Source organism: Mastacembelus armatus, chromosome 7 (assembly GCF_900324485.2).
Source record: "Mastacembelus armatus chromosome 7, fMasArm1.2, whole genome shotgun sequence".
Classification (NCBI taxonomy): domain Eukaryota; kingdom Metazoa; phylum Chordata; class Actinopteri; order Synbranchiformes; family Mastacembelidae; genus Mastacembelus; species Mastacembelus armatus.
In genome coordinates, this window is record NC_046639.1 from 26,313,428 (window position 1) to 26,328,047 (window position 14,620).

General features: G+C 42.5%; 1 protein-coding gene across 4 annotated transcripts in view; it reads right to left on the reverse strand.

The window, feature by feature from the left end:
* LOC113145393 (TOX high mobility group box family member 2-like) overlaps positions 1 to 14,620 on the reverse strand; it is a 70,499-nt gene that overhangs the window by 24,259 nt on the left and 31,620 nt on the right. For 3 of the 4 annotated variants that reach the window (XM_026332074.1, XM_026332072.1, XM_026332071.1), the window contains exon 2: positions 11,054 to 11,113. The exons of the other annotated variant lie outside the window; for it this stretch is intronic. In XM_026332074.1, the coding sequence (XP_026187859.1) occupies positions 11,054 to 11,098 (45 nt within the window). In that variant the 5' untranslated portion in view covers positions 11,099 to 11,113. The remainder of the gene's footprint in view (positions 1 to 11,053; positions 11,114 to 14,620) is intronic. 4 annotated transcript variants of the gene reach the window in all.

Sequence of the window (14,620 nt, forward strand, 5' to 3'; positions counted from 1 at the left end):
TAAAGCCAATTAGAAATGCAAATTGCTGCACTTTCAAAAGTGTAAAGAATTCATTTAACACAAACGTAAACAGCGAATTAATTAGAGTCAGACAACAACAGCAACAGCAACAACAATGTGGCTCAGAAATCCTGATGAAAGCAGGAAACTGTCAGCCTGCCCACCTATAAAATACAGTTAATCAATAATTATGTGGAAAAACACTGCTGACGGTTATTTAGTGGCTGGTTAAAATCTCATTACTGTAATGCCAATCATATCTTAACAAAACAAGCCTCACATTCTTCATGTGTCCAGTATGTTCAAATGACCCCCACAGGTAAAACAGCACATATTTTATATTACTAATAAGGTGATACATGAGCAGAGCCTGTGTTTGTCATTTCCAGGGCCTATCTTGACATAATATTGCACTGAGAAATATGGTATTGTGCTCTCAAAAAGCATACTGAGGGTATTCACCAGGGAATGAAAAGCAATTTTGTCAGAGGGAATCTGATGCCACCTCCCCTTTATAATGACTGAAGAAAATTAATCATCACAAATAATATTCCAGTGTCAGCCATTCAAGAGCTTTTTAATAGAATTTTTATTATTCATGTCTCGTGGTACACATCAACTAGTCCGTTCTGCAACATTTCAGAAATCAATTCAATATCATCTTCGTGTAGGCTGTCATCTCGCCTGCCGGTGCAGCAATTCATCTTGCAAACAAATACTTTTAGCAAACAAATGGCACGAAATGACAAGGAACAGCTACAATATCCCCATGAGCAGAACTGGTGCTTGAAGATAGGATAAAAGTCTCATAATGTGTACGATCATTAAGGAGAAAATAATAATAATAGTAATAGTAATAAAATATAGTATGTTTACAATCGAGGATATTGTGCTATTTTCTCTTCCTATAACACTCACTCTCTTTGCCTGCTGCTTGCTGAGAAAGATTATTGTTGACAATTCCTTTTCCCATGATGAAGATTTTTCAAAAGTCTTTTTCTTGGTTGCCGATTATTTATCATTGTTATGATTTGTCATTATTGTTAACAAGCATGTACTGCAGGTCTAATCCAAAAAATAAGAATAAATCTCATTGTGCATTAGCGCATCTATTCCTGGTGTGGCATCTGTTTATTATCTATTTAGAAATGACCAATTAATACACTTTAAAGACAGAGATGTACATTATTTTACGTACCTGAGCTCTAAACAAATCTACACGGATCCAGTCATTTTCACCCCAAGATGAAACGAAGCTGTTGTCATACACATACACCAAGATTTAAATGCCATCAGAGGCGATTTTACAGCCGCACCTTTCATGGCTTTGGTGAATCTTTCTTTTTTCTTTACAGCTTCTTGAGATGCCCTCAAAGATAAGGCGCAGGACAAGGACATCAAGTTTAATATTTTCAAACATAGATAAATAATTCATAAATATACTGTCTTTCAGGACGTGGAGGAGAGTGGATAAAAGAGAGAGGGGTCAGAAAAAAAATGCCAAATGTTGAGCCCCACCCAGCACCCATAGGTGAAATTTAGTCTGTCATTTTCTTGGACAAGGACGATACTTTGGACCTATGTCTATGTACATATGAATTATTTCCTTATTTTCCTGCTGTAACTTAAACATCAAGCTTTTTGCACATCAGCTATGAATCAACATCAAAACACTGTATGATCACAATCTTAAACATAGTGTGTCGGTGTGCAAGGTTGCTCCGAGGCAAACCCACGATCATCACGCATGAAGCAGACCACGGTTCTCTGAGAGAGGGAGATGCTTCTTCTCATGGGAACACTGTTGATTTTTTTTTTTTTTTAAATCCTTGGACGATCCGGATTGATAGAACCCTGACCTTTGACATTTAAAAAAAAGTTTTAAGAAGAATTTGAAGGTTATTTTTAACTATATTTACTTGGTGCTTTGAGCCTGTGATGACATGATGCTAAACAAAGTCTTTGATTCAGATATTACATGTGAATCTACTGATGTTTTCATTACACACATTATAGGTAGTTGCATGTCGAGATATAACATCACACACTCCGCTGATCTTAATCATCTTAACTACTTCACTTTCCAATTCTACTACAAAAGGCAGTGGTTGAAGTTCTCACACTGCTGGTGTGTTTTTCACACACTGACGGTTTTGGTTTTAATTCTGGAAAACAAGGTTTGCTGTTTAGGTGTGGAAAGTTAAGTACAGTAGTGCAACTGGCTTTCACATATTGGCGTATTGTTAAATTCGCTTCTATTCACATACAATATATTATAGGTTGTTTTTCCAGGCAAAGCTAAAAAGTGACAGTGTGTAGGTTGAAAAGTCTGTGCGTGCAAACATAGCTGCACTTTGTCAAGTTGTTTTAAGTAATTAGGTTATCTTAAGTGGAAACAAATTAATCAGCTCTGCTAAAAGTTTTCTTGACACAAATGGCAGAGAAGATGAGATGAAGTCGTTAACTTGGCAATGGAGTCATTCGTGGCCTATGAGGTGTTTAGTGGAAGACAGCTCATCTGGGAACAATGATGTGTTTGTCAAAAGAGGAGAAGGAAAATGCTGCGAAAACACCAGAGAGCCTGTCATGGCTGATGGGGGGCAAACTGTCCAAACACTCTCTCATTACAATTTCAGTGACTGACACCATCAAAATGTTCCCTGTGATATGAAACTACGATGCAGGTTTAAAAATAACTAATCAGGAAAAAACAACTTGTTTGCGTCATAAACCCACAGAACTTTGAATGAGTATACAGTGTCCTATGAAAAGTCATCCAGCCATATGCTACCTGGTGAAGAAAATGACAAAGCAGCACTGTTTTGCCGACAAACAACAGCTGGCCATGAATACATAAAGGTCTTCACGTCCACTCCATGTACTGCAGATAGACGGATGGCAACAGTAAATCTTTAAACATCTTATGGGGAATTTCAAAATTCACCTTCAAAGATCAACCTTGCAGACCAGAGAGGGCACAAATCAAACTCATCGTCAGCGGGTGTTGAACACTGTTGCGGAGTGCTGCACACATGACCATTACAGTGACAGTCTGCGGGGCCCACAAAGGATATCTGACCTGGCTTTGAAATGACAAGGAACTCCATTTGGGTGATGTATCAAGAGAAGGAGACAGTGCAATACAAAAGGAGGAGAACGGAAAAGCAGACACACTGGGCTGACTGACAGCAAGACAGAACTGGGATAAGTGAAGTGTGCGAGGAGGGGGTGAGTGTTTCACCATGTCCGACGGTAGCGCAGGGTCATAGGTACTGTCGGGCAGTAAAGGACAGGTGGGCTCCAACCAATAGCAATGCAGTGAGCAAACCTCTTCCCTACACCCATATGGACTGGTAATTCTCTCAAATGTCACATCAAAATGGATCTCATTTAGGTGGGTAAAAAGGACCTGACTCTCCATTGCAGATGTGGGTGGACCTGTGGTGGATTGCACCTGAACTGAAAAAACATGTCTGCAAAGAAGTATTTTTAAAAGGTGTGAAAAAGGGCCATGTGCCACACATTTATGTCAGTTCAATTTCTTTTTGAAAAAAATAACTCACATTTATAGATCAAAGATGAAGGGTGAAAAATATGTCTGATCTTTGTACCAAAACACAGAGAAATAGAAAACGCTTTAATGTTTGGACCAAAGGCTGCTTTTTTTTTTTTTTTTTTTGACAAAGGCAGCAATACTTTGGTCTCAGCCACATTTCCAATTCTTATTCATTAGAAAGAATTGTATAAATAAATAAAATATGTTGTCTCGTAGTCACTCATCCCCCCCAAGGGAACATGGAAGCCCCAGTAATCACATATGGCACAATCGCTCGCCCATAATCCCCTTTATTTTTATTTTCATGATGTCACTCTCTTTAAGCCCCTTGCTTTATGAGTCGCAAAAAGGGTGGAGAGGGGAAGAGAGGAGGAGCGGAGAGGAATAAGCAAGGGAGGGGTGAAAACAAATGATGTGGATCCCTCATTGTTCTTTCTCTATGCCCTCATTCCAGTCAGGGTAATAAGAGAACATTGTGATTTACTGTCAGTGAAGCGCAAGAGTGCATCAGAGAGAATCCACTGCGGCAGGGGCCATTAAAATAGATTTAACTTCCCACAGTATTAGGCCAGATGTCTACACTTCTATTATATTTCAATCAGCCATGACCTTGGTCTCCATATGATGAGAAAGATCACTAGGAGAGAGGGAAAGAGGGAGTGAAAATACACGCAGAAAACCAATAGAAATATCAAACTACTTAGTCCCACTAAATCCCTCTCCTCCGTTGTGCAGTATGTACAGAGAGAGGCTGGGACCAAAATAGAGCCAAGGTTTCAAGTTCTCTTAAAAGAGTGTATGAATCATTGAGTGCACTCTCGCTGAAGATAAGTTGCTGTTTTTGGGGGAGTGCTGCGTTTCTGTGGGCTATGCATTTGAGCAGAGACCAAAGGCGTATGTGGAAAAGAGGGGGACAGTAGGGTGATTCGACGTTCTCTAAAGCTTCAGACATCAACAGACATCATGAAAGACCAAGCTGCTCATATTCTTCGAACAAGGGAAGTGTTGACATCTCACATTACTGCGCATATCTGTTTTTGAACATTTCTCTCCGATACATATCATCCCAGTTTTCTTTAGACTCACAAATATTTCTCTGTTCTCAATTAATCTTTTATATAATTTTTTATAAAATCCTTAATCTGTGGCAGAGTAAGGATTTACATCCATTTCAGCTCCATGAAAGCAGAACAGAGGTCACTGCCTGTTCTATTTCAGAGGCGGGGGGTAATTGGACTTATTGGCTGACATGGACTGACCTACATAAAGAACTAAACATCCCTGGCTACAAGTATAACTTACTCTCCCTTCTAGCATGGGTGTCGATGTTTTGCAGATGTTCCTCTGATGTTCCTCCAGCACTGTTTTCAGATATCGATGCTCCAGTGCTGGTTTGGAGCTAAAAAACCCTTTTCAGGCTGAATTCATGATACTGGAATTATACGCTCCCTGGAAATTAAAACACATGCGGTGCGGACTGTATCTCTACTTCGTTCTCGCGACCTTGCCAGCGGCTCCACACGGCCTCAAAGAGGGAATGAGCTGGTGTGTTGGCGTTTACAGACCCTCGATTTTCAATTTTCATCCTTTGTCTCAAATGTCCCCCTAACTTTTCTTGAAGGGAAAGGATGCAAGGATAGAGGATAGACAGAGAAACAGCATAAGGGGGGGTGATTGGTGGGGAGGCGCAGTGTTGTGAAGGGAGCAGAGTGTTGCATTTGTGGTGGTGGGGGTATAATGGTGCACTGTGAGTCACCATTAAGTAACGCTACCTTTTCACATCAGCATCGCCCACACTGGGTGTGCGGTGCCAGGGTGTACCGAGGTGTCTCTGACTCACGGAGAGAAGACAGAGAAGAGTGGGGGGGGGGGTCGTATCAGCCAAACAACATCTGGATTTCTATTAATGGCTGGTTAATAAAACATCCACTGCCTGTAACTGATGTTTTTTATTGTTATATCTTTATGGTGATCTTTAGGTTAACTTGAAGTTTTTAGCTTCTTGGTTCTTATTAAATTTTCTTTTACCATTGGACAGAGCCCAGGTAGCTGCTTCCTATGGTTCATTGGTTTAAGCTTCTTATTTAAAGGTTCAGTGTGTACTATTTACAGAGATCTATTAGCAGAAACGGAAGTATTCAGGGCAGCACGGTGGGTTAGTGGTTAGCACTGTTGCCTCACAGTAAGAAGGTTCCTGGTTTGAAACCCATCAGGGGCCTTTCTGTGTGGAGTCTGCATGTTCTCCCTGTGCTTGTGTGGGTTTTCTCCAGGTACTCTGGTTTCCTCCCACAGTCCAAAAACATGTATGTCAGGTTGATTGGTGACTCTAAATTGCCCATAGGAGTGAGTGTGAGTGTGTGAGGTTGTTTGACTCTATGTGGCCCTGTGATGGACTGGGGACCTGTCCAGGGTGGACCCCTGCCTTTCACCCAGAGAGAGCTGGGTTAGGCTCCAGCTGATCCCTGTGACCCTGGTTAGGACTAAGGGGGTCTAGATGATGGATGGATGGATGGAATATAGTATTAATAAATTAGTTTGTAGTCACTGGAAAACACCAACCTTTGAGTCTTCTTTTAAATCTACTTAGGGAGCAGGTCTCCTTCCACAGAGGGAGCCATGTTGCACCACCATGTTTCTACAGTAGCCCAGAATGGACAAACCAAACACTGGTTCATAGTATTTTTTAACATTCCTTTAAGTTTTGCCAAATACTGTCATGGGATGGGAATTGCATTTTGTTTTAACGGTGACGGCCACCATATCCTCCTTCTCACCTGGAAACAAGCGGGTGAGGCGTGATGGGTGTTCAGAAGGTTGCATTCTGCAATCTCACCATTAGATGCTGCTAAATCAGTCACATTTTATACACTGCACCTTTAAAGGACATATATGAGATGGTATTAATCCACTCATCTAACTGTTAGCAAGAGAGCTAAATTTAATTTCAGATCAATTAAACCTGTTTAATCATAGTCATAATAACTTCAAGACATTTTCAGGAGAAAGAAGCTGGTTGGGTGAATGTGGGTGAAACGAGAGAAAGAAGGAAAAAGACAATGAAAAGTGTCAGAGTTTAAAAATACACAAAAACAGACAGGGCTGCAGACTGAAACACACAGAAACAGAAAGTCGGAGAAATAAAGAAAAAGACAGAGCGCCTGTACCCAACAAGTGAGGTTTCTATTCTAATCCCAAACATTAGCCAGTGTTCTCTTGCAGCCGGCCAAATCAATAGAGGCACATGGCTCAGCAAGACACCTGGAAGCACAAAACATCGAGGCACAAACAAGCTGAAACTTGCTGCTTCTCTGAAGACCAGTAGAGCCTGAGCTTCCTCTCCTCCACAGGAACACAGGGCAACAAGTACATCACAACAGAAAGGATGAGACGCACAAAATGACTCTCCCTCTCCAAGTACACAGAGTCATGAAGCCTGATTATGGTGAGGACAAGAGAGCCAAAACAAAATATGCATGGATGAACAAGTGTGTACAATCCCTCCCTCAGTCGGGTCTTTATTCATGTTCTTAGGACAAATATGTTGATTTAAGAATCGATGCTTCTGTAAGTTGATTTGCGAACAAACACAACAAAACATGGCGTCCCCATTCTCAAACAGACGCAGGAGCTCAGTCGGTCACTGAGCACACCGAGCCAGGCTGTATTTTTATTTCTGAAAAAAATCTGGAATGTGAGCAGCATGTCTGCGTCTTCAACTAGGCTATTAATTACAAGAACATTCGCAGTCAATCAGGATAATTGAGATAATCATAATAATAATCATCTGTAATTCTACAAAATATCTTAACAGATGGGTGTGTGAGCAGATTTAAACTTACAGATCAACAAGCTAACCTACCCACATGCTCACATATCATTCCGGGAGCTCATATGTGCAGCTTGTATGCATATCTGACCCAACTAGTATTAAGTGAATGAGAATGAATGAACAGACTGTGTCCAAGCATCCAGTATACTACCAGTTTAAAGCTGGTTCTGATTAGTGGTTTTCTCTTTTAAAAGTGCAGAGATGTTATGTGTAATGTAATCTCCAGGCTGTGACCAACTGCTACCTCAGTGCGTTCGCTGTGGAAGACCCCAGACATGCAAACAAAGCCGGCTCTGTTCTGGCGACATGCACCTTTTTCACAGGCACACGTCATGTAAAGGCCTGGGTGGGCTTTTAAACACAGTGTTAAAACTTATGCTCCTTCTTTCCCAGTAGACTTGGCCATTATAAGCTGCCGCATCTCTGACTTTTCCCCTCGGAACCAAAAATGAAATAGCAAAATGTATTTAGCATATTCATTAAAGTTTAATGGGATGCAGAAGCCATCTGTGACAAATGCCAAGATCTTTACTACAACTAATGACATTTTTCGTCACTGACTCTTCTCTATATTATTTTTACAATTGAAAGATTGATAACTTATAAAATGCCATCTTCTTATCTTGTCTGATATGTTTGCATTTACAACACAGAGCAGGGGAAAGCAGCAAATCTTACAAAAAGATAGAGCTGAAAGAACAGATGGTGTTTTTTTCTTAATAAAAGACAAAACTACTAAATTATCAGAACAATTGCTGACTAATAGTTTTGAATTGATTAACTTAACAATTTCAGCTCTAACTGTCATTCTAGTGTTTTATGTCTTTTGTAAAAACAGAACAAGGTTAAATCTTTTGCTGAGCAGTCTGTGAAGCCTTCGCCTTAAAAATGAAGGCACACGTCTTCTCTCTTTCAAATTCCAAATTAAATCTGCAGCATTAAAGGATCTGAAACCAAACAGTGGACTTCACAAGCTTCTATTTGACTGCGCAGACAGACCATCAACTGCGACTGACATGTTTTGTAAAGCCCAAATTGCCTTATTCGCTAAGAAGCTATTTGTTGACACCACACTGCAAACCTGAAGTGAGTGTTGATGATTGACACATGACCGCTGCAGCAGAGAAACTACAAGGCTGGACATTTATCCAAATTAGCACACACCCATGTGTGCATGCAAAGTGACATAATTAGGGCAAACCAGGAAATGTGGCTTACAACGATGGACCTCATAGTCTCTGATGTGTGCTATAAGTAGACAATAAGCTGCTAAAGCTCCCACTCGACCCTTTATTGTAGTCACTCAATCCCAACATCAAAGGAAAGGCAACCTTATGCCTATAGTGGTGTCTGTTTATGAGTGTTTATGACAGTACTGTGCTGTACTGTAGTACAGTATGTGTATTATTGTACATGCACATATCTTCTTTTAGTGTGTGTGTAAGGCCCAGTTTAAGTTTTACACCCTGAGAGTAAGCATATTTTAGGAGGATATTTTGGTTTCACTTCTTCAAAGGGCTGTTAAAGACATGATTTTACACATATTATAAAAAATCCTTGGCTAGAGAGAAGCTCAGTGAGACCAGTTTATTGCAAGGTTAGTGGAATATCCAAGTTAAGCAAAAAGTTGTTTATCCACATATTAAATTTCATACAGCCCCATTCTATACGACTCATATTATCCTATTAAAGAAATAAAAAGTTGTTTTACAAAGTGGGTGAACTGACATTTAAATATGAGGATTGGGTTTACGTAGTCATAATAGTTCAGGGTTATATTATGGAGATTGCATTGCAGCAATGTGGGCCCTCACAAGTATAAACATGTGTGCGTGAGTGTGTGGACAGTTTGTATATAGGCTAAGTGAAACAAACTGAAATCGAGGACATCGACTTGCACATGTGCTTATGACTTATGAATAACTTTGTGTCAAAGCATGTGTCACTTCCTATTACAGTATACATGTGTCAGTGTGTGTGTGTGTGTGTGTGTGTGCGCCCCAATGTCCTCAGCCTTCTGGCCACATCCCCTGACTCTCTGACAGTATTTGGCACGGTGCTAATTGATGAGGAGCCTCCACCTCGTTGCATTTTGTCAGAGCATGAAGGCCTCGCTGCTGGATCAACAAATCCTGGAGCTCCAAATTCTGCCATATGTCCAGCCATGTGTTCGCATCGACCAGCTGAGAGCACTCAGCACCGTGCCTGTCTCACAACTGACTGTTTGACTGGGACCATGCTGCTCCGGACCAGCACCAGTGCTTCGGTGAACTTGAAGTGATGCCGCTAGTTTAGCTGTGAGCCGCCGCTGTCGGGGTTAATGGTTGTTGACGTACATGAAAATGTACGTTATGTTGTTGTGTTTTGGATCAAAAAGTCATGTTTTGTGGGGACAGAGGGATATTTTGGCAGGTTTTTTTTTGTATTTCGTGGAAGATGCCAGACTCGGGATGCATTTTAGAAACGTGGCCCCACATAATCCACCCAGGCAGGTCACATGACTCACTTGAGGCTGTGCTGTGTGGCGAGAAACAGCTGTTTCCAAATTCGTGAAACTAACAAATTAAAAAGAACAGTACTTCTATTTGGACCTGCTATCATGAACAGACCATGTAAGATTACACAGTAAAAGCCTCAGACTCCTGGTGCAGCGTGAGGCGACCACAATGAATTAAGTAGTGAAAACACTGTCTGAATAAATTTCATTTATTTGCATCAGGGGTAGAAACTGTAAAGATGTTTGAGCCATTGGCAGTGACTCGTGGCTGCTTATTATAAATAGGTGATTATTATAGCTCAATCAGAAATCAATAAAGGTATGCTGGCATTAGCCTGGTCAAACTAAATTATTCGGTGGATCATTTCAGCTGTAGCTCCTTACATACTAGGGAACACAGCGTTTCTACACACTGATGGGTGGTCTAACTCATGTAACTCAACATATGTTAGAACTGAAAGTTTCATGTAGCTGCTAATTTTACAGCAAAGAAAGAAATTCAGTTATATTGAACTTTCAGTCCAGTTCACTTGGACCCAGAATCACTGCTTCCACATGATAATGAAGCTTTTTTATGATGTAGTTTCCAGAATAGATAAACTTCCAGATTTACAGTGATTTTCCAACTAAGTGATGCAACATGACATGACATAACATACCGTGCTTGACTGGCTGTTTATGAGGCATACCTAGGGAAAACAAAGGCAGAATAATACAAAAGCCCTGCAGTCATATCTGCCTTCATGAAATAGTTTCAAAGGGGTTGATTCAACTCTTGAAGGCCGTAGTTTGTGGTGTCGTTCAGCTGTACTGTGTTACACCGACAGGTGCTGCTATTATTGTGTCAACGAGGCTACACCTATTAACAGAAGCACATCTCTGTATTATGCAATATGATTTAACAGCTACACAAACTACAACTCCCAAAACATCCATCCATTTGGATCAACGCCTAAAAAACAGTTCCAAAGAACGTGGACATCATCAAAAGGGAAATTATTGCAGGGCTGTTGTATTAGACAGCATTAATTTTAGTCACTGTAGGTCCACTTAATAAACTGTGATTGTATAATTCCATGAGCTAGAATACCACAGCTAATAGCTTCGACAGCTTTCTCAGGCATTTATCCAAGTCAGTGGGGTTTATAGGAAAAGACGTGGCCTGTCTTACCTGGTTTGGTGACCGAAACTCTTGGTTATTGTCATTCATGTACATGTTGTCACCATCAAACTGTGAAACAGAAACAGAAAGGAAAAATAAATATTTTATGCCAGAGGAGGTTTGAAAAAAACTGGGCACCGGGGAGGACATGCAAAGAGGAAAAGCTCTTTACGGGTGGGCTGAAGTGTGAGACTAATGACTTTGTCACTTTGGTTAAACCTCGTGGTGGCATGGCTGCGTGGGTAATTACTGTTCGTCAGTGGCTCGGTAATTAGGCTACATGAGCACAATGACGAGAGAGGGCTTTTCCCTGTGGGCTCCGCTGTGTGTGCGTGTGAGACAGAGATTGAGTGTGAATGAAACTGTGAGTTCATACAGTAGTAAAAGCTGTTTGTTCGCGTCTTTAGGGTTGCTGATCCTGCATGTGTGTGTGTGTGTGTGTGTGTGTGCGTGTCAAATAGCAAAGATATATAAAGATCACGTGTTGTGAGGACCAACTCAGGGTTAGGAGTGACGCAGGAATAACGCAACAACAAATGACCCTTGACCTTCGCCTGGTGGCGCTGGGAAACACCCCTAGCAGAACTACATGCAGCATGCTAGCTCTGTTATCTGAGTTGCTGTTAATCTAAATCCATGAAGAATTCCCCACAGAGGTCAGCCTCGAGTCGGCTAAAAAGAAAGAAAATCAACAGTTTTTATTGTAGCTCCACTGAAAATGAGACTCTGGCCCCACTAAGAGCTCAGTGACTGAACATGTTCAGTGTCAAGGTGACTGAGAAACTGCTACCACCTTAAGAGGAGTTGTATTATGAAATGTCCTTGGTTTCCGAAGGCATCACGCTTTATCCCAAACTGGATAATCATGCTCAACACACACACACACACACACACACACACACACACACACACAAACCCAACATGTCAAATAAGGCCTAGTTTTTGTTTGTTGACCGAGGTCATTCTTTGTTATAACTACGCACTAAAAACCCGAGAAAAGACGGCAGAGACAACATGATCAAACTAGACAGCATTCCATGTCAAATTCCTCAGATGTGAAGATACGAAGAGCCCTTTTCATTTTGGGTGGTCTGCTTTGTGCCTACGGAAAAAGCAGCTGAAGGCCTGAAAGATAAACACGCCGAATATGAGTGAACACAAATGGATCATAAGATATACCTGCTCAAAACAATGCAGAACTAGGTGGACTAATGGACGGAAATGGGCAGAATTCCTCAGGGTGAAAGCTAATATCTACACTGGTAGACAGGAAAAAGTCGAAGTAGCTTTATTGAGCATGTGAGTGGGGAGAAAGAGAAATTACTGTACATTATTGCAGGAGAAGGCCGGGGGAATGAGCGGATGCCTCGGGGCGATGGTTGGTTAACGATGCATATCATGGAAGCCCTTGTGAGGTTTCACTTGGTTATTCTAATGATTACATTTACATCCAATCTCATAGGCAAACACAGAACTGAGACAAGTGCTGCGTGTGCTCTGCATTTAAACCTCATTCACACCTCGCAGGATTAAACCAAAGCCCCACAGTAACAGTAAAAAGTACATGTTTATTTCAAGTGAAACCGAGTGATGACTAACTGCTCAGTGCTGGAGATGCTAATTTGCTTAATGAAGCATGGCGGCACGTATCAGCTGACAAAACTGCAGTCAGAAGCGACTGTAGCTCACCGAGAGGGTCAAAGTGATGTTGACCTTGGTGACATATCTGCAATAAACTCGTTGCTCCTCACATGAAAGCCTCTTGTCCTCGCCTAACTGAGCAATTCCATTCCATTGAAATCCACTTTGACATCACTGGTGACAAAAAAGCCATTTTGAGAGCTTCTTTAGGATAAGATAGTCTCAGGTGAAAGGACGGTGCAGTCCACTGAATTGCACCATGTTTAACCACCAAAACACAGTCAATCTTGTGTTCGAGCTCAGTTTCATACTGGATTCCTTGAGTGCAAAGCCTTATTGTGGTTGCTCTCAGCTCTAAAGTAAGAAATTCAATCAGACAATTCTCATTTTCAGCAATCACATCTGTAATATAATCTTCATCAAAAAGGCCAAAGCCAGCCTAGAAAGGTCAGCCATTTTGTGCTTCAACATGGCTGCCCATATATTGCAATGTAAAGCTGTTTCCCCCTGTTCTTCTCTCAATAGCTCTCCTTTGCACTGCCTCGCTCTCCCACTTAAAATGCCAATTTATCTTCGGCTCAATGCTATCAGCTCTGCCATTACTCCACATTTACTGCTGAAATCATCTTCTCTTTCACTGCTGTTACCTTCTCTTCAGTTTCTCCTCTCTTCCTGTCTCTCTCATGTTTCCACTGCTCCTTCACTCTTTCTCCTCTGTTCCCTTTCCCACCTCTCTCCCTTCCCACCTCTCTCCCTTTCCCACCTCTCTCCCTTCCCACCTCTCTCCTTTTCCCACCTCTCTCCTTTTCCCACCTCTCTCCCTTTCCCACCTCTCTCCCTTCCCACCTCTCTCCCTTTCCCACCTCTCTCCCTTCCCACCACCTCTCTCCTTTTCCCACCTCCATCCCTTCCTACCTCTCTCCCTTCCTACCTCTCTCCCTTCCCACCTCTCTCCCTTCCCACCTCTCTCCTTTTCCCACCTCCATCCCTTCCTACCTCTCTCCCTTCCCACCTCTCTCCCTTCCCACCTCTCTCCTTTTCCCACCTCCATCCCTTCCTACCTCTCTCCCCTTCCTACCTCTCTCCTTCCCACCTCTCTCCCTTCCCACCTCTCTCCCTTCCCACCTCTCTCCTTTTCCCACCTTCATCCCTTCCTACCTCTCTCCCTTTCCCACCTTCATCCCTTCCTACCTCTCTCCTTTTCCCACCTTCATCCCTTCCTACCTCTCTCCCTTCCCACCTTCATCCCCTTCCTACCTCTCTCCTTTTCCCCCCTCCTCCCCTTCCCACCTCCATCCCTTCCTACCTCTCTCCCTTCCACCTCCATCCCTTCCTACCTCTCTCCCTTCCCACCTCCATCCCTTCCTACCTCTCTCCCTTCCCACCTTCATCCCTTCCTACCTCTCTCCCTTCCCACCTTCATCCCTTCCTACCTCTCTCCTTTTCCCACCTCTCTCCCTTCCCACCTCCATCCCTTCCTACCTCTCTCCCTTCCCACCTCCATCCCTTCCTACCTCTCTCCCTTCCCACCTCCATCCCTTCCTACCTCTCTCCCTTCCCACCTTCATCCCTTCCTACCTCTCTCCCTTCCCACCTTCATCCCTTCCTACCTCTCTCCTTTTCCCACCTCTCTCCCTTCCCACCTTCATCCCTTCCTACCTCCCCCCTATCCTACCTCTCTCCCTTCCTACTTCTCTCCCTTTCCTACCTTTCTCCCTTCCTACCTTCCTCCCTTCCTACTTTTCTCCCTTCCCACCTCTCTTCCTTCCTACTTTCCTCCTTTCCTACCTTTCTCCCTTCCTACCTCTCTCTAGTTCCTCCCTAACCCTCTTTTCGCCTCTTCCCTCTCTTTCCTCACTGGGCCTTGGCATCACTTTCTCATCGGCAGTCTAATTGGGCATTCTGCCTGAGACAAGGGCCTCATTAAGCAGTAAT